Source organism: Theobroma cacao, chromosome 9 (assembly GCF_000208745.1).
Source record: "Theobroma cacao cultivar B97-61/B2 chromosome 9, Criollo_cocoa_genome_V2, whole genome shotgun sequence".
Lineage (NCBI taxonomy): Eukaryota > Viridiplantae > Streptophyta > Magnoliopsida > Malvales > Malvaceae > Theobroma > Theobroma cacao.
Genome location: NC_030858.1, coordinates 2,467,135 through 2,484,859, shown reverse-complemented (window position 1 = coordinate 2,484,859; position 17,725 = coordinate 2,467,135). Strand labels below are relative to the sequence as shown.

The 17,725-nt window shown below is 37.8% G+C and overlaps 4 protein-coding genes across 8 annotated transcripts; 2 read left to right on the top strand and 2 right to left on the bottom strand.

Annotated features, from left to right (window-relative positions):
* On the bottom strand, positions 127–10,611 carry LOC18588015. 3 transcript variants are annotated; one of them, XM_018127152.1, is made up of 19 exons: positions 10,456–10,604; positions 10,258–10,332; positions 9,876–9,995; positions 9,736–9,776; positions 9,054–9,265; positions 7,055–8,952; positions 6,555–6,779; positions 5,760–6,419; positions 5,322–5,557; positions 4,984–5,194; positions 4,692–4,847; positions 4,031–4,188; positions 3,736–3,928; positions 3,145–3,536; positions 2,680–2,860; positions 2,115–2,344; positions 1,244–1,907; positions 853–931; positions 127–604 (listed from the first exon to the last, which is right to left on the bottom strand). In XM_018127152.1, the coding sequence occupies exons 1-19, from the start codon at positions 10,456–10,458 to the stop codon at positions 363–365; spliced, it is 5,976 nt and encodes a 1,991-aa protein (XP_017982641.1). In that variant the 5' UTR covers positions 10,459–10,604; the 3' UTR covers positions 127–362. The 3 variants fall into 3 exon arrangements, with proteins under 3 accessions (XP_017982641.1, XP_007012204.2, XP_017982642.1); XM_007012142.2 differs by having other exon boundaries at positions 6,555–6,767; XM_018127153.1 differs by having other exon boundaries at positions 9,054–9,275; positions 9,876–10,332; positions 10,456–10,611.
* LOC18588016 lies at positions 10,671–12,654 on the top strand. Of its 3 annotated transcripts, none has more exons than XM_007012149.2 (7): positions 10,673–10,791; positions 10,877–10,963; positions 11,048–11,179; positions 11,276–11,414; positions 11,500–11,628; positions 11,717–11,807; positions 12,232–12,654. In XM_007012149.2, the coding sequence occupies exons 3-7, from the start codon at positions 11,091–11,093 to the stop codon at positions 12,375–12,377; spliced, it is 594 nt and encodes a 197-aa protein (XP_007012211.2). In that variant the 5' UTR covers positions 10,673–10,791; positions 10,877–10,963; positions 11,048–11,090; the 3' UTR covers positions 12,378–12,654. The 3 variants fall into 3 exon arrangements, with proteins under 3 accessions (XP_007012213.2, XP_007012211.2, XP_017982643.1); XM_018127154.1 differs by having other exon boundaries at positions 10,691–10,791; positions 10,877–10,894; XM_007012151.2 differs by lacking the exon at positions 10,877–10,963 and having other exon boundaries at positions 10,671–10,791.
* Positions 13,327–14,344, bottom strand: LOC18588014 (oleosin 1). The gene has a single exon (XM_007012141.2). The coding sequence runs from the start codon at positions 13,993–13,995 to the stop codon at positions 13,552–13,554; it is 444 nt and encodes a 147-aa protein (XP_007012203.1). The 5' UTR covers positions 13,996–14,344; the 3' UTR covers positions 13,327–13,551.
* LOC18588013 (serine/threonine-protein kinase Aurora-2) lies at positions 14,676–17,589 on the top strand. The gene is made up of 9 exons (XM_007012140.2): positions 14,676–15,024; positions 15,378–15,494; positions 15,697–15,843; positions 15,946–16,041; positions 16,177–16,272; positions 16,360–16,456; positions 16,691–16,808; positions 17,036–17,108; positions 17,197–17,589. Exons 1-9 carry the CDS (start codon positions 14,986–14,988, stop codon positions 17,296–17,298), a joined length of 885 nt encoding a protein of 294 aa, XP_007012202.2. The 5' UTR covers positions 14,676–14,985; the 3' UTR covers positions 17,299–17,589.

The window sequence follows — 17,725 nt, the reverse complement described above, 5'->3', positions numbered from 1 at the left end:
GAAGATGAGAGCCCAAGCCTAAACGCAAACATTGGGCCTAAGTTTATATTTAGCCCAACATAAAAGGGAATACTGTCGGAGGCCAGCAGATGAAACAGAATTTCTATACATCAATGCAAGCAAATATGGTCTCAATCTAAGAGGGGAAAGATAACTCTTTTACTTGTTTGTTCATTAATATTTATAAATGAAGCTAAATTTTGACAAATTTCACTAAGCAAAGGTATTTCCCCTCTCTGTTTGCTTTTCCCTTCTAATAACAAAACTCAACTATACGTGGGATTACATCCTAACTATTTTGGTTTCATTACATGTTAAAATGAATGAGCACATGATATTTACAAGAAGTCCATTATACAAAATCAGCCTTTGTTAGGATCTCCCGCATCGTGAGCCACAGTGCTCTTTTCCCCTTCATTCTTATAAGGATGTAGTTGTGGAGCCAGAGAGAAGCTCCTTTGACCCTCACTGGACGGAGGAAGTGGACTGGTGGGATGTCTGCTTTCACCCTCAGAGACTAGAGCAGGTGGCACTGAGGTCACTGGAGCAGCCTCTGCTTCACTGCCTCCACCATTGCTTGGTACTTCTTTGCTGCTACTAACGGCTGAAAATTCATCATAGGTTGTATTTGAGAGTTGGCAAAAGTAGCCATGGAGTGTTGGAAATGGTAATAACATGAAGATAAGGAAACATGGCAGTTTGATAAAGCCAATTCTGAATTATCTCTAATCAGATGAAACGTTATTAGCTAGTAAAGTTGGCATTTCCACGGATACTAACTGCAGTTAGTCTACTATTCACCAATATGTTTGAATGACCAAAATAAAAGATTGCTTGAGTAGCAGAAATAACCTGTATGACTGGATACAGCAATGCTGATGTTTGTATTTTGTGGTGCTGATGAAGTTGCAGCCCCTCTTTTCATCTTCAACTGCGGAACAAAGAGAAACTGATTAGTTTTGTTTTCAATGGATATTTTGAAGTGAAAATAGTTGAACCTTTGATCATGTTTTTTGTGTAATGTTTTCATTCTTGATGAACTTAAGAACTAAGGTACCACTCCCTTAACTTCAATATCAAGGCACTACAAATCCTCTAAACTTCCCACTCTAAGATTAAAGTAGGGAAATAAAGAGAGAGAGAGAGACTAACATCTTAGAAGCAAAGTTTATCCTGCAAAAAGACAATCTATGTTCTAGCATTCTAAAGAAGTTCCCAACTTAAAGCATGTCAACTTTCATACCTTAGCATTTTCTTCACAATGCTTTACAACAACTGAAATGCTGGCATAGCGGCCATTCAATAGCGTATAAGCCCACAACAAAAGCTTCCTTGGAATGCTTAAATCAAGAGTTTCAGCCCCTTCCATACTTGACGGAAATTGCTTTTCTTTTACTAGTTGAGATGGCACCAACCAAAGGTTGACACCAGATGGGAGCATTACACAGGAGCTCTCTCGATAGAAATTATATGAACTTCTAAGCAAAGAGTTGGCGGTCTCCATATCTCCATCAGAAGCTTTCTTTATAATGATATTATTAATTTTTGCCAAAGTTGGGCTCCATTTTGTTTGAAGACTTTCGAAATGAGTTGAGTCCTCAAATGATGAACTCCATATTTCATGTGTCTGCAGATCAATACAAAGCTGCTGGCTGCGTTCCATGGCACCATCTATTGAATTAAGAGTTTGAACCTCACTTGGGAATCCAGATTGCAGTGGAGTGATTGATGCCAAGCTATATATAAGAGATCGACACCAAGCAACAGAGGCATGCCTGCAAACTTTGGCACAGTTACTATTTGACAATTTTGGATTCTTGAACCGCTTTCGGATCCGCTCATTTATTGCTTCAAGTATTTCCAGTTTGCCATTTCTTTCCAGGGACACAATATACTGGTGTAGATACCTAAGTCAAGTTTATCAACTATTAGAATTTTGTGAAAAGGAATGACACTTTTAGTTCTATTATGGGTTAAAGGATAAACAGTGCAAATTGCCTTATTAAGCAAAGTCAGAATCTACTGTATTATTTATCATATACTAAATGTTACACATTAAAATTTTTCATGAGTTTTAAAATTCCTAAACAACAAACTCAGAAAATATATGTTACCCATATAAAGTGCTCTCAGATATTTCTGAACTCTTAATCTCAGGCAAACAGCAGATCTCAGGCCATAAGGTGCCCTGTTCCATAAACAAACCAAATATCTTCTCTAGTTGATGCTCAAAACTGCAGGCAGCATCAGCACCAGCAGGCTCAACTTGCCTCATGGATAAAACTAGTGCCTTGATGTGCCTCCCAAGTGCCACTGGTACAAGATCTTCTATGCACAGGGAGAACTAAGTGCAAAAAACAACATCAGTTAACAAATAGTATTAAATGACACAGATGGATAAGGCATATGACTTTGACAGTAATAACATGTGATCAACACAAAATAAATTACTGCAAATATACTGATCATACAAGAATCTTCGTTCTTTTTTTTTTTCCTTTTCTTAAAGAGTGTGCATATGTGCCGGTAGGATAGGCAGGCTCTAGTAGGAAATGATACTAGAAACTGTTTACGTCATCTCCTAAATCTTGTTAAATGTATATGCATTGGCTGATAGGAGTTAGGTTCTGGACAAAATGCAACAAATCAAAGCTAGTTTCTAAAGGATCGACTTGTTACCCTCTTATCTGACCGAAGGGAGACATAAGCCCGGTCAAGAGTACAGATGTCTCCAGTTTCTTCCAACAGTTTCAGATAAAACAACAAGTATTTCCGGATGCAAGTTATAAATTTTCGAGAACTCTCTGGTAAGTTGACTTCAAGGGCCTTCTTGTTCCCAGCAAAACCTGGTGTTTTGCGCCTGATTTTTTTTCAAAAAAAAAAATTGATTAGATTCATATAATAAGAGGCAACAAGCCACTTCCATGAAATGCATTATCGATGACATGAATGTTAACAAGGGAACCTAAGGACACCATATTTAGAAGAATTTGAACCAAAGGGAACCAATGCATTATCAACATTCATCAATCCATACTTTTATTTTATAATGAACCACTTTATTTCTAGGTTATGACTGCATGTCAAACAGAAGGACGATATAAATCTAATAGCTTGGAATTGAAATACAGATTGCAGCCATACTTTCCTTTTTTGACCATGCCATCAATCTCCCACATATTTATTGTAAAGGACGAGCGAGATGATTTGAAGCAAAAAGAAAGTTCGTCTTTGGCTTTCTGCAAATCAACCCTTCCCCCCTTCTTATATAACCCTTGAGCAAGCATAAATCTGGCCTTATGAAAATGTTTCAGATCCCCTCCAACACAAATTTCCAGGGCAGAAAGACAATCATTGTAAAGCATTGTCCACACCTCCATTTGCTCTGATTCATCATGATGTTTTTGCTCCATATTTTTTTGACAGCTTTTGTCCATTACATCTTCTTCCAAAAGTGAAGTTTCAGGAGTCATTCCCCTGATAATGTCCATTACAGCATCCTTCACAGATTCACCGAAAGAATACATTGAAAGAACCTGGACACAGTCAATGATGGTTGAAACTTAAGAATTGTTATCTGGTAAACTAGACAACTTGTACAAGTCCAGAAACTAAAAAACTATCAAATGATTAGTGATTCAAGATAAAGAAGCCATAACAGGGGGAAAAAAAAGAGTCAAATGACAATAATGTTACTTGCTTGGAGGAGGGGAGGGTGAAGGGGATGAAAGAAACCTTTAAAACTTCAAGATTTTGTTTTCCACGGGTCCAGAGTAACTTCAGGCGTGAAGCATGCATCCGGTAGAAAGGATCGACAGCTGATGGATTCAAAGCAATGGCCTTATCATAATAAGATAATGATGTCTCATGTGAGTATCCAAGCTTTTGACAGAGTTTTCCTATGTAGAATGCATGTGACCAATCCTGCCTACAACATAATGGAGTCAGCTGAAGTTACACATCTTAGAATCTTAAATATCAAGAGTGAGACAGAAAGTGGAAGGGTAGGGATTCAGAAAAGCAATAATACTTGTGCATGAAGGCTTTTTTAAAATGCCTCAAAGAGTTTTCACAGTACATCCTCCAAGCTGCATCCCTTGAGGGCACGATAGATCGCTGATCAAAAAATGGGACAACATTCTGAAGGCTGTCATAGTATACCAACGCCAATAGCTCATGTATCTCGCACTAAGATCATGCAAAGTTATACAATAGTTAGCAACAATTTGCTACAAATATTAATAATAAAACCAACATCTAGATTTTATAACTTACACAGAAATGATATAAATATAACCAGTAAAGCATCTACTGAGGGGCATCCAAGTCACAGTTTTATTCTCATTATCACTATTGAACTCTTTTAAACCTCATACTAGATGAATGTCCCCAGCATTTTACTTGTATCAAGGAACCTTCCAAGAAAAAGGGAACTAATTCTTAAAATCATCCAACATTCACAGTGCATAGTGTTAAGTGATAGCACATTGCATATGCTCTCAGCGGGACTTATCTCTTGTTCCATCCCTTCTCACTAACTCGCATGTTAAAATCTGCTGTTGCGTACTGGTTTGAGAAATTACATTTAATGACTAATATAAGGACTGTAGAAAGCATATTTGTCTGAAAATGATCAACGACATCCAAACTAGAGTCCAGCATGCATATGAATCAATGGAATAGGGCAAAACCTGCTGTGCTGATGTCTTTGCCAAAGCCAAACTTATTAATAGACAACGCCTGCTCCTCCTCCTACTTGTCTCAACTCTCTGAGGCAAAGTAGTATTTTTCCTCCATCCTGATACATTTATGTGCTTACTCCCATCATTTAGCAGCAAGTCCACCTCCTATTTAAAGGAAGCCCAAGAGAATTTTGTAAAGAAAATGATCCCTTGCCAGGAAAATATAAAAACCAAAAAATAATAAAGTTTTAATGGTCTGTACATCATACATTTTAAAATGATAAACAAAAGTAAATCTTGCCTCATCATAAATATTAGCAAGACGTTGCCAACTCTCAAAGCGTAGAGGGTTATAGAGTAGATCATATTTGAAGAGATTTGCATTCTGCTGAACAAATTCTTCCCCTTCCTTGGTAAGCACAAAGCCAGGCCATTTATCAGTTGCATTCATTTCTTCTGACTGTGCCAGGAAATAATACAAATTGCTATAGACCTCCAAATATGGCTCAGAGCTGTATACAGTTGACCCATAATTACACACAGATAGCATCAGTAAAGAAGTAAAATAATGCACATTTAACCATTAATGAAGAAACAAACAAGCATTTAACATACTAGCAGAACAACACAAGTATATACCTCCGAAATGATGATGCCTTGTACTGTTTGAGGCTTCCTCCATTAGGAAAAAGCATCTTTGTTATGGTCTCAAGATAACCTTCAGATCCAGCCATCTCTGACAGTTTGTCCTCACATAAATCAGGATCATCTAAAAACTTATCTATTATATTGCCAACCAAAATATCTTCTGGTGGTTGAGGAAAGTGTTTACGTATGGTTCTTAGCACTCTGCGAAGTTTGACCAATCCAGTTCTCTGAATGTAAAATAACGTCATTGAGCTAAGTTGCAATCAGCACAATTTAAAATGAAAAAAAAAAAAAACTCCTCGTGTATGCATGCACAGGCACCATTATATTCGTGTTAGTGTCAATGATGCATGTGTATGTGTGTGTGTGTGTGGGTGTGTGTGTGTGTGTGTGCGCGCGCGCGCATGTGAAGAGAGAAAGTCTACTAACAGAGGAAGCCTTGGCAGAAGGAAGAATGTATTGGAATACATCAGCACATTGTTCCTTAGTTTGATAATCACCACGACTAGTACTTTTGTGCACAGCCAGTTCATCATCATAGGATGAGTCAGATCTAAGTTTTAGACCATATAAGCAGAAAAAGCACTGATCCAAAGCATTATCAATCATTAGTTCAAGTTCCTCCTTTTCATATTCCGTAAGCTCATCAGCACATTCATCAAGCTGATCACCACATTTTTCTCCAAGGTTGATTTTCTCATCATTACTGCACTGCTTTTCATGTGCTGTTGTATTGTCCTTCTCTTCACCAGAACAAGATGGAGCTGCTTTAGAAGCAATCCCTTCAATATCATCCTTCATTGCAGTAATGGATTCAGAGTTTTCAGTTCTACCCATTTCCACATCTAGCTTATCTGAACTTATTTCATTTTGCGATGTTTTGGCATCATTATCATGGTTTGGCTGCCCGTCATGTGGACTATTCTCACTGGTTGAAGAGTTACAGCAGGATTTTAGCTTCATGTCCAATGCCAAGAGATGCTTTATTGCAAACTTAAGAAAAGTTGCTTCCTCCCCTTCACCACCTTCGCCCGCACAGCAAAGTCCATATTCAGCAAGCAAGTCATGAATTGCCACGATTAATTCAACCTAAGACAAGAAGTCAGAGAACAGAACTTAAAGAAAATACATATTTGCACACAAATGCTGTGAGAAAAAGATTATTCAATAGATCAATGAGTGAATTGCTAATTTCTTCTTCATAGAAACTAATGTAAAGTTCACCTGGGTTTTAATAGTTACAGAAGGGTCAAGATGTTGAAGCTTGCAAAAAGCAATGGCTGCATCAATGAAGCAATTACTTTGCTTTTGTTCCAGTTGATCAATAATTACTGGCATAGAAGATTTCTTGCAAAGGACATTGTTTGCAATGTTGTACATGATCGCCAGAAGCAGTGATTGAATGTCACTAATGATGCCAACTAAAACAGTGCCACTCTGCAAGCATAGCTAATAAGAAGTAAAGATGCAATATGGGGAGACAAAAATGGATATATTTCCAATTTAAATATTAACCATGGAGTATAAAACAGCAGGGATATGTTTCACAAATATCATAGAACTACGATCATTTAACATCTGATAAATTTGTCCAATAAAGAATGCGCTCATCAATCCTATTAGCAACACATTCATGCATCTTAAGTGAATTTCAGAGCAATTAATACTTTAATCTAGACTACAATTATAAAAAGCATTTCTGCTGGGGAAAAGAAATTACTTACAGAATCTCCACCTTGATCATTGAAGTTTTTCACTTGTGACACACATTGTGAAATCGCCTTCACTTCCTCCGCAACCAAGTGATCCCAGTGCTTGCTTGAACTGTCTCTTGATACCATCTCAGAACCAGAAAGCATTTTTAACCTTGACTTCTGAGGAAAGCGTTTACAAAAAGCAACGCATTGATACATGCCAGCTAATGCTGTAAGTAGTTGAAGCTTTCGTGTGTGACAATTCAAATACACTTCAATATCCATTGGCTTTATCTTCTGACAAGCTTTAATTAATATATCTAATGCTGACAGTTCAACAGATGTAATCCCCTCGCCCCTTTGGTCAGCAGCCAGTAAATATGATACATAATTGGCAGAAAAAAGAAGAGGAGCAAGCAAAGTTACACATTCCAGATACATCTCTTTCTCAATCATCTCACCTAAAGTCTTATCCAACAAGAAATCAACCTTTAATAAATTTATTTCATGAAGAATCCTCTCAACAGTTAACTCTTTAATATTCTTACAATGTGGCAGCTGCACCACACATAAAGGATTGTTTGCATTTTCCTTCTTCGCCAAAATTGACAAGGAAATGCAGAATTCCTCATAAGCTTTTGCCTTGTTGCCATCCAGAACAGACAACTGTCCACTCAACCAGAAGTAACGAACCCAGAAGGGACTTTTGTTGGATGACAAGAAACTATCTAAATGTGAACTTTCACAAAAAGAGTTATTGGGTGAAATTCCATCAGTGCCAAGAAAATTCTTAAATGAAGAGCAATTTTCATTCCCAAATGAAGAAGTCATATGAAAAGGATGATCTAATGCGACTGATTCAATTATTTTACATAGATGGTAGGATGCCTCCGATAAGAATTCAGATAGATTGGAGGAATTGGAAGGAGAAGACCCAATGTCGTAGTACAACTCAGCAAGAAAAAGACTACATTCAGGAGTCCTATCCTGCCCCCAATGCCTTGTCAACTTCTCCAACTCAAGGAATTTGACATGTGCATCTGGATGCACAAGGCTTTTATTTGTGGCATGTTCCAAAAGCAAGTGACCCAAATGGTAAGCACCATAATTTTTTGAAGTTTCTTTCACAAAATTAGCAACATCTTGACATTCCATATCCAAGGAATAAGCTTGATCAGCATATGACATAGAACAATTAACAACATCATCAGAATCTTTGCCTTCTGGTCTACTGATGACAAAAGGTTCGAGAAATTGAAGCACAATCTTGGCCAAATCCTTATCGGCAGCAAAATCTATTTCTTCTTTGCCAGGTTTACGACTCCGAAGCCTTTCAAGACGAGTACTCCGCCTCTCCTGTGGTTGTTCTTCCAAAAAATTTGATTCTTTTTCTTTCAAGTTACTTGCTCTTTCAGTGTCACAATCACTAGGAGGAATACTTTCACCACTTGAAGCTGAAGTAGGCACTTTCTTTTCCACAGGCTCCATAACAATTTCAGAACCAGGAGGGATGAGTATCCTTAACCTGACATCTCCAGATCTTTGCAATTTTCCAGTCTCCAGCTCAGAACCACAACGATTCAGCGGTAGTAATATTCCCAGGAGTGCATCAGCGAGAGCAGCCCAGGAAGCTTCTGTAAGTTGCAAATCTATGTTCTGGTTCAGCTTTTTGAGGGCACTGCCCTCATCTAGATTCTCATCAGGTGCTTTTCTCTTGTCATGAAATTTAAGACGAACATGTTCAGGTTCTAGCTTATCTATACCTCTAGGAGCAAAAGGAACTAATTCTGACTCCTCAATAGTATTTTTGACATGCAAGGCACGAGAATGCAATGGCCAATGCCTTAAAATCAACTCTGAAACAGAAAGGCATGCAACTTCATCACCAATGGCAATGAGAACTTCCAACAGTTTCTCCATGCAATTCCCTGCCACACAATATATGGTTGTATGCTTCATGAAAATATAGCACACAGAACACAACAAGAGAAATAAATACATGATACAACTGAAGCAGACAAATGCTCACAATTGTTAGGACTGCACAAAAGTCCCTGCTCAAACGCCCATCGTGAAATACTCAATGAACCCATTGAGCATGATAGAGTTCCCAGCTGGTTCCAGACAACCGAATCTTTATTATCAATCTCTACAGCTTGAAGATAACAATGCAAAGCACTCTCATAATGACTTGAACCTTGTTGAAGGAAAACAGCAGCAAGGTTCTTCAGTGACAAAAATCTGCAGAGAACTATATGAAAAACATTAACAAATATGGTTACAAGAATAAGACATCATACGTAAATACATTTATTTGGTACACTTAGCAGATAAATCTAAATCACAGCAAATTTCAATCAAACCAGAGCAGCACATGACTTTACCAATGGTTTATAAAATGAAACCTTTACAGACACTTATAGGGAAGACACAATTTACATAGACTAACCAACAACAAAGACTTAAAAAAAACTTTGTACTTATCATGCATATCACCTAACTCCACAGTCAGCTGACATTAGATTCACTACTCTATTTCAATTTGATTTTTGATAGGGAAAGGGGATTAACTTGTAGGCACGTCATGGCTTTGCATTCTAAGGTGCGATAAAAGGAAAGTAGTCGCATGTTAGCAGAGTCAAAGAATGAAAACTACGTAAGCAAACTATTTAAAAAATAAGTAAGATATAGATGAGAAGACAGCTCTTAACTTGAGTTGTAACAGATGACCATCGGTAGTATTGCTATCCACCTGAATATATTTAAAAATAAAAGTAATTACTAAACTACTCAAAAAAAAAAAATTAAAGCAGTTGCAACCGAAATCTTCTTCATGGAACAAAGCAGATACTTGAGCGTTTGAAATAAGAGGATCCTTCAGAACGGATTCTAACAGTTCGCGAGCCTTTTCGTACTCTTTAGCCTGTAACTTGAGAAGCCCATCATGGTAAGCTTGTGTGAGATGGAACTCCTGCAATAAACCATAAACTAAATTAAATTTTTATACTTCGAAATGACAAGGCAAAAAATAGAACCAAATTTGGCTAGTCTTTTGAAACATAGATTTCTACACTCTCAAATATCGAAACCAATACAACAAAAAACACCCCAAAAAAGAAAAACTCAGATATTCAACAAAGAAAGACAACACTGAAAAAAAAAAGCAATACGAAACAAAATTTTTACTCTACATCCAATATCAGGCTTATGTTAGAGAAATAGAAGGAGTATGCCTGGGCTTCTTTAGTAGGAGCTAAGGGTTCCCATTGACCTCTGGAATCCGTATCGTTAATTGCTGCGATTGAGAACTGAAACACAAAAAAAGAAGGAAATTTAAATCAATAACAATAATAAACAGGAAAATTCACCCCTTTCCTTTTGCAATCTGATACCAGTCAAGAAAAGATTAAAGAACCAAACAATCATCGTACCATCTTGTTTACTTCCTCGTTCGAATGTTGGTGTTGTTTTTTTTTTGCTTGCTTCAGATTTAGGCGGGTTCAAATCTTACCATCCTGTTTAGGATTTCAGGGCTTTGCTTTTCAGGTGATGAGACTTGTTAAAATATTCTTTCACTTTTCTACTAGAAATAAATAAATAAAAGGGAACGCAGTTATAAGTTATACCAGGCCCACCTGCCCAGGCCGTGACATTTAAAACGGTGTCGTGCCAGAGCCCGGGAACAGAATGACTTTCCTCAATTAGATTTCACCGCTGTGACGAAAACAGAGAGATTCAAACTGACCCGATCAGAGCTTCGGATTCTGGTAAGTGTTGTGAATGCTATAGATTCCGAGTAAAACAGCGTACTTGTTTTAAAAGGTTGGATTTTTGTGGAATTTGTTTGTTCAGTTTCGACGAGAAATCGGAGTAAGCCCTTTGAATTAACTCATTTTGACGAACGTTTGGCGGGCTTGAAAGGCTTTGCTTCATCGAATGGTTTTCTATTTTAGTTTCAAAAAAGCTTGTAATTTGTGGGGGAAAAGAAAGGGATAGACTAACCGAACCATGTGATTTTACTAGATTCAAGAGCTTGAGGTGGCGGCGGACTTTCTTCTTATCTAGAATGCTTCATTCAAACGACTTCAATTCATTGATTCTTCTCTATGTTTTAATCTTCATCAGCAGCAGCTCAATTTTCAGTCATGGAGAAATGTAAGTAACCTCGTAAAAGTTGGATTTTTGTGTAAATTACTTCCTTGTCATTTTTCTCTTGGGAACGAATGAAAGTTGCCGCTTTGGATTTACCAGGCTTGACGGCAGCGTTTTGAATGTTGGGGAGGAGCTAAAGAAGGAAACTTTACCCTTACGAATGGGTTCTCGAGTTTACCGACTACAAGGGCTCAAATCATTAACTTGGTACGAAGTGAAGATATCGTATCCAGCTTCTGTATGTAATTTCTTTTCTGTGATCTGCCTCTTTGTGGCATTTTCATTTCCATAAAAACTGATCTTTGCTTTTGTTGCAATATCAGATCCCTGCGAGTTTTTCTTTGCAACTGAAGAAGGGGAATTCAGATTCTGGGTTAAAAAGAAACAGAAGACTGTTGAATACAGAGAAGTTGATATTCAAGACCGATAGTCTTGACATGATCAATGATCAGGTTTTGGTTATGCTGCTTAAATTGTTTTTGATGCATCATTTTCTACCTTAAGTGAAAGGTAGTACTATAGAAGTTCATTTTTGCTCAGGGTGGGTTGCACGTTTTGGTGACTGTGGAACCTGAAGGTTTTGTTGCAATACCCAACACAAAGGAGAGAGAGTTCATCATCTTTAATATTGGTAGACCAACTATTTTCTTGCTCTCCCTATAAGTTTTTTTTTTTTTTTGAAGTGATGATTCAAGCCCTTCCCTTTTGTAGCTTTTCCTTCTTGAAATGCAATATGATGATTTTACCATTTCACTTCTGTTAAGATAATTAAACAAATTATCTAAGTAGAATTATAATGCAATATTGTTAGCTAGTTAGAGTTATAATATAATACTGTTAGCTAGTTAGAGTTAGATATACACATAATTTCGTAATACAAGATTTCTTTCTTCTAACAGCTTCTTTTTGTTTGCTTTGCTTCTCATGCAATACTTATTTGTATCCCCTTTTGACTTATCGTTCTTAGGAGAAAAAGCAGTTTCATATTACCTTGTTTCCCCAGGAGCTCAGGTTTTTTCAGTATGACCGATAACTTAAAATTTTTCACTTTTCAGTTTGCGATGAACTATTGTTGGGCATCCCTTACAAAGCTTGGTGGGTTGTAGTCTTTGCCTTGCTGTGTTTAGGATTGGCATTGGTTGTTCCTCGTTATCTTCCATCATATCTGCTTGTTGGTCAAAATGTTGTCAAGCAGTCCTGAGACTTGTCTTAAGATGAGGAGTAATCGATTATCATTGCCACCATTTTCCTACTGTGGAGCATGTTTAAATTGTTATGTAAGGAGAGGTGTTTCTGTAACAAAATTTTCAGAGATGTAGCTCTAGCAACCTTTGGAAATGTCGAACATCTGCCTTAATGATGCTCAAATGCAGCAAATCTTTGTCACCTGTTTATGTTTGTTCAGGGGTATAATTGTATAGTTCTTCTCCCAGAGACGAAATCACTTTAAACCAGGGAATTGAGCATCGCATTCTTCATCTTCTTACGGGTTATTCTGATTTAATCATCCTAGTTGTTTGGAGGCAATGATAGGCTGTCTCTTGACAAGCCTTTTTAAGGTCTAAAACGTAGCAGGGAAAATATGCATGGCTCTTCTTTTGTGTCCTCCTAGAATAGGACCGGTCTTGCTTTTTAGGACCCAGATTTCATTAACGTGGGCTCGTAATTAAACCCAGAAGAAGCCTGAACCAGATGGTAGTTTGGGGCTCCAGCGCCGATCAGCTGATGGTCTGATGCCCAATAAGACAAGTAACGAATCGCTGATCTACGATTCCAGAGTGAAAAAAATTAGTGATTCAATTAAAAAGTAAAATTTCAATCAAAGAGTAAAAATGTTCTGTTCAATTAGTTCATTAAGTCTATTAATTCAAAATTTTTTGTTCAATTAATTTATTTAATGAATTTTCAATTTTAAAATCGAATTGATAAAAAATCAAATTAATATATATTATTATATAATATTATTTTTAAATTTAAACAAAATATATATTTTATTATTAATTTTTATTCTAGATTGAAGTTTATAAATTTTAATATTATAATTTACAAAAATAAAAAAAAATATTTTTTTTTTCCAAAATCAAAACCAAACCGATCGAATAATTCGATATTTGATGGATTTCCATCCTCTCAACCCTGCATTCTACACATTCAAGACAAAGAAAAACTTATTAACAGAGAAACGAGATTTTCGAAGCCACAAAGAGAATCAAACTAAAGCAACTGTTACAATTACTAAGCCCAAAAACACATGATCTACACTGCATGCATGCAAATATGATGGAAAACAACAAGCAAGACACAACACCACCACCACCACCTTACAGAACCAACAGACCTCAACCCAATCCAAGCCCTAAGCTAAACACTCTTATTCAAGATCCTTGAGCAACCTCCTGAGCCTTGTGCTGCACATATTGTCCATACTCCTTAGCCTTCTCCGTCATGTCCCTAGCCGTCCTCGCAAGCGTATTTCTTGCATAATCCAGCTGATCCGCTCCTGGTGGATGTTTCCCTCGCACGTAATTATATATCCACGATAACGCCGTGATCGCCGCCACCCCACACCCACCGGAAAACAAGAACCCGGTAATCACCAGGAAAATGACTACCCCAGCCGGGACTAGAATTGGGCTGAAAATGACCATGAGTGGCGTGGCCATGATCAGGGCCATCACTGTCCCGGTCAAGGTTAACCCAGACAAGAATAGCAGCGTTGCACCCAGTGTGGTTGCAGTCAAAAACTTGGCCGCCTGGCGCGAAGATGGAGCTGACTCATAGAGCTTCTGAGTCATCGGCTTGTTTTGATCATTCGACATGATGAACGGCCCTCGGTCTGATGATAGTGTTCAGTGAAAAATGGCAATGAAATTTAAGTGAGAAAATGGAAGACGGTTGCGGAGGTGAAGAGAGGGCAAGGGTGGCCACTATAAGGAGGTGGGGGGAGGGATACGTGGCGGGAGTTGGAGGTGTGTTCTCCTCGTGATGTGTGTTGTGCTGAGGGTAACTAACTGTTACTCTCTTGAACAGAGTGTAAGGGGTGGGTTTGGTTGGGTCTGGCGCGTGTGTGGTTGAGCAGCGTTGCATGGGTGCGAGTCGACAAGGATGTGACGCGTGCAAGAGACTCGGGTGAGCTTCTTTAGTAACGGATCCTAGGCATTGTGCTTTGTAGAGACTATAGCTAGAAAGTAGAAAGGGGAGACAATATAGACGGAACCAGTCGACTATGACCAAAGGAGTCAGACCATCCATTTTAGGGACAAATTTTCGGATCCAATATCAACTTAGTTACTACAGTTTTTGTAGTTAAGTAATTGGGCTAAGACATTTTCGAGCTCCGATTGGGCAAAATTCTTTGCCTCAATTGTCCATAGGCCAAAGCATTTAGTAGGATCCGGATCTCCAAGTGACTTTAGCCCTCTCTCCTTAGGGCCTTAAGCCCATGACTTGAAACACACAAACCTAATATCCGGAAGACATGAACTAGTCAACGTGACGGCCAATGTGACTCTAGCCTCGTCTCTCTCAAGAGAGACGCTCCTTCAGATCTCAAAAATGGAAAATTTTGAAAATGCGTTACACGTGGCACACCGTACTGATTCGACCGTTGCGAGTGGGGTTCGCCGGATCCCTCCCTAACCCCTCTATTTTTTTTTCTTTTTGTCTCTCTCTCTTTCTTCTCAATCGAAATATAGTAACTCGTCAATTTTTCTTCTCTCTTGGCCTCTCCCCTCTCCCCTCTCCCCTCTCCCTTTCCTTCTCTCTCTTTCCCCAAAAAACTTGGTCTTTATTTTTTCTGTCTCAAAAAAATGGCGATCGCCGAGACCCACCCGCAACAACAAGAGAAGGTGAAGATATTTTTTTCCCTTTTTGTTTTCCTTGTTGTTCTTGGGAAAATAGTAGCTTTTTTTTTTCTTTTTCATCCTTCAAGAACCAAGCAAAGGCCAAATCTCAGTTTATTTTTCTTTTATAGAGGAATGGAGATTTCGAGAAGGGTTTTCTACATATAAAACGTATCAATTCGCGAACAGTACCCATTTATAGGGTTTAATTGGCAGATTTGGGAATATTAACAAATTTTTTTGTCTAGTTACCGTACCATTTGATATGTAGGGTTAAGCGGAATTTGAAGAATTGGGAACGTTAATGATTTGGGGATTTTGCTATATATATTTTAATTTGTGTATATTCATTTTCACAGGTTTCTTCAGAGGCTTCGGCAGCTGAAAAGAAAAGATGGACACTTAGCGATTTCGACATTGGGAAGCCTCTTGGACGAGGGAAGTTTGGTCACGTTTATTTGGCTAGAGAAAAGAGGGTTCGTTTCATTCACCTTTTTGTTTAAATTTTTTCTTGTTGCTCTTTTGTTTGCTAAGAATAATGAGGAAATTTGATGAAAATAAGTGTTTGTTCATTATCCGGCTAAAATAGAACAGACATATCAAACACTGACTTGCTCTTATAATTATCATTATCTGTAATTATTGTATTAGGCTGATGCATACGTACCTTTGAAACAGAGCAATCATATCGTGGCACTCAAGGTGCTTTTTAAAAGCCAATTGCAACAGTCTCAAGTTGAACATCAGCTACGTCGTGAAGTGGAAATACAAAGTCACCTGCGCCATCCCAATATATTGAGGCTTTATGGTTATTTTTATGATCAGGTATTAGCCTTTTAGACTCTCTATTGGTGTTTTGATGCATGTAGATAATTGAATTTTTGCTGGATGAATTGACATGTCTTATTCTGAATACAACTGTTGCAGAAACGTGTTTATCTAATACTGGAGTATGCAGCCAAGGGTGAGCTATACAAGGAACTCCAAAAGTGTAAATACTTCAGTGAAAGGCGTGCAGCTACTGTAAGTTATTTTTCTTTTTGTGCCAATAGATTCATCCAATAGTTTGTAATGCTTAATTGAATTTATATTTGTATATAAATTGACAAATATACTAATTAGACGTTACGGTTTGTATGCCTATGTTGCGTGTTGCAGTATGTTGCATCATTAGCTCGGGCACTCATTTATTGTCATGGAAAGCATGTAATACACAGAGACATCAAACCTGAGAACCTTTTAATTGGTGCACAGGTAATTCCTAATCAATGGCTGTACTTGTTGTTTAGTTTATTTAATGGAAGTCTTGTAGCACTTATCTTCTCAATTGGGATTTGTCAGGGTGAACTCAAGATTGCAGATTTTGGATGGTCAGTGCACACATTTAACCGCAGGCGGACTATGTGTGGTACACTTGATTATCTTCCTCCTGAAATGGGTATGTAGTAAACCATTGAAACTAGGGATTCACTGTAATGGTACAGCAGTTTTCATTTTATTACTGGTTCAATTTGTTCTTTATCAAGCAATATAACTTCATAGGTGCCTGAAGAAGTATAAGAGAAAACTAAGTTCAAACAATATCCATTTGTGTCATAAAATATAACTTCATAGGTACCTGAAGAAGTATAAGAGAAAACTAATTTCACCTTACTTTTGATGTTCTCCGCAGTTGAAAACGTAGAGCATGATGCTAGTGTAGATATTTGGAGCCTTGGTGTGTTATGCTATGAGTTTCTATATGGAGTCCCTCCTTTTGAGGCCAAGGAACACTCTGACACTTATAGAAGGTAAGCGTGAGCTGCAAAACAAGAGAACATGATCAAAGCTTTCTTTTACGTTTGGAGATGCATTTCATGGCACTGCATTTTTTATCAAGTTTAACTTTTGTTCTCAAATGATGATATGTTAGGGAATTTAACCTGCTATAGTATGCTTTCATTAGCAACTGGGATGCAGTATTAGTTCATCTTTTTATTGCTGATATCATAACTTTTCCACTGTACCACTTTCACAGGATTATGCAAGTGGATCTGAAGTTCCCTCCTAAGCCAATTGTTTCATCTGCAGCTAAGGACCTCATTAGTCAGGTATCTCTTGTTGCTGCATATCATCTCTTGTGATAAACATATAATTGTTCCATTGGGGCATATCCTGAACTTTTAACTGTACTTACAGATGCTTGTCAAGGATTCCTCCCAGCGCTTACCACTACATAAGCTTCTTGAGCACCCATGGATCGTTCAGAATGCTGACCCATCTGGCATCTATAGAGCTTAAGATACATTCTTTTGTGAGGATGATTGTGCAAAGATGGTTTCAAATTAAATGTTATGGTTCTTGACACTATGAATCCTTTCTTTGCATGTGTCTTCAAGCTTTGTAGTAATAACAGCAATTTGTCTGTTAAATCTATTGTAATTCATTTGTATGTTAAAATAGGATGGATCTGTTGTTCGGTGCGGTATTACCAAAAGTTCGAACTCCCTTACTCCAGAAAATGACAACCTAGACATTAATTTGTAAGTTACTGCGGGTTCAAAGCTAAAGATGAAACCATCTCGTTGTTCCTCAGCAGTAAATGAAGGGCCGATGGTGCCACGGTTATCACCAGACTTTCTGTTTCTTGTGTTCTTTTGGCCCCGATTAGGCAATCACCAGATTCAAAAAAAAAATCAGAAATTAGTCGAATAGATTGTTGTAAAAT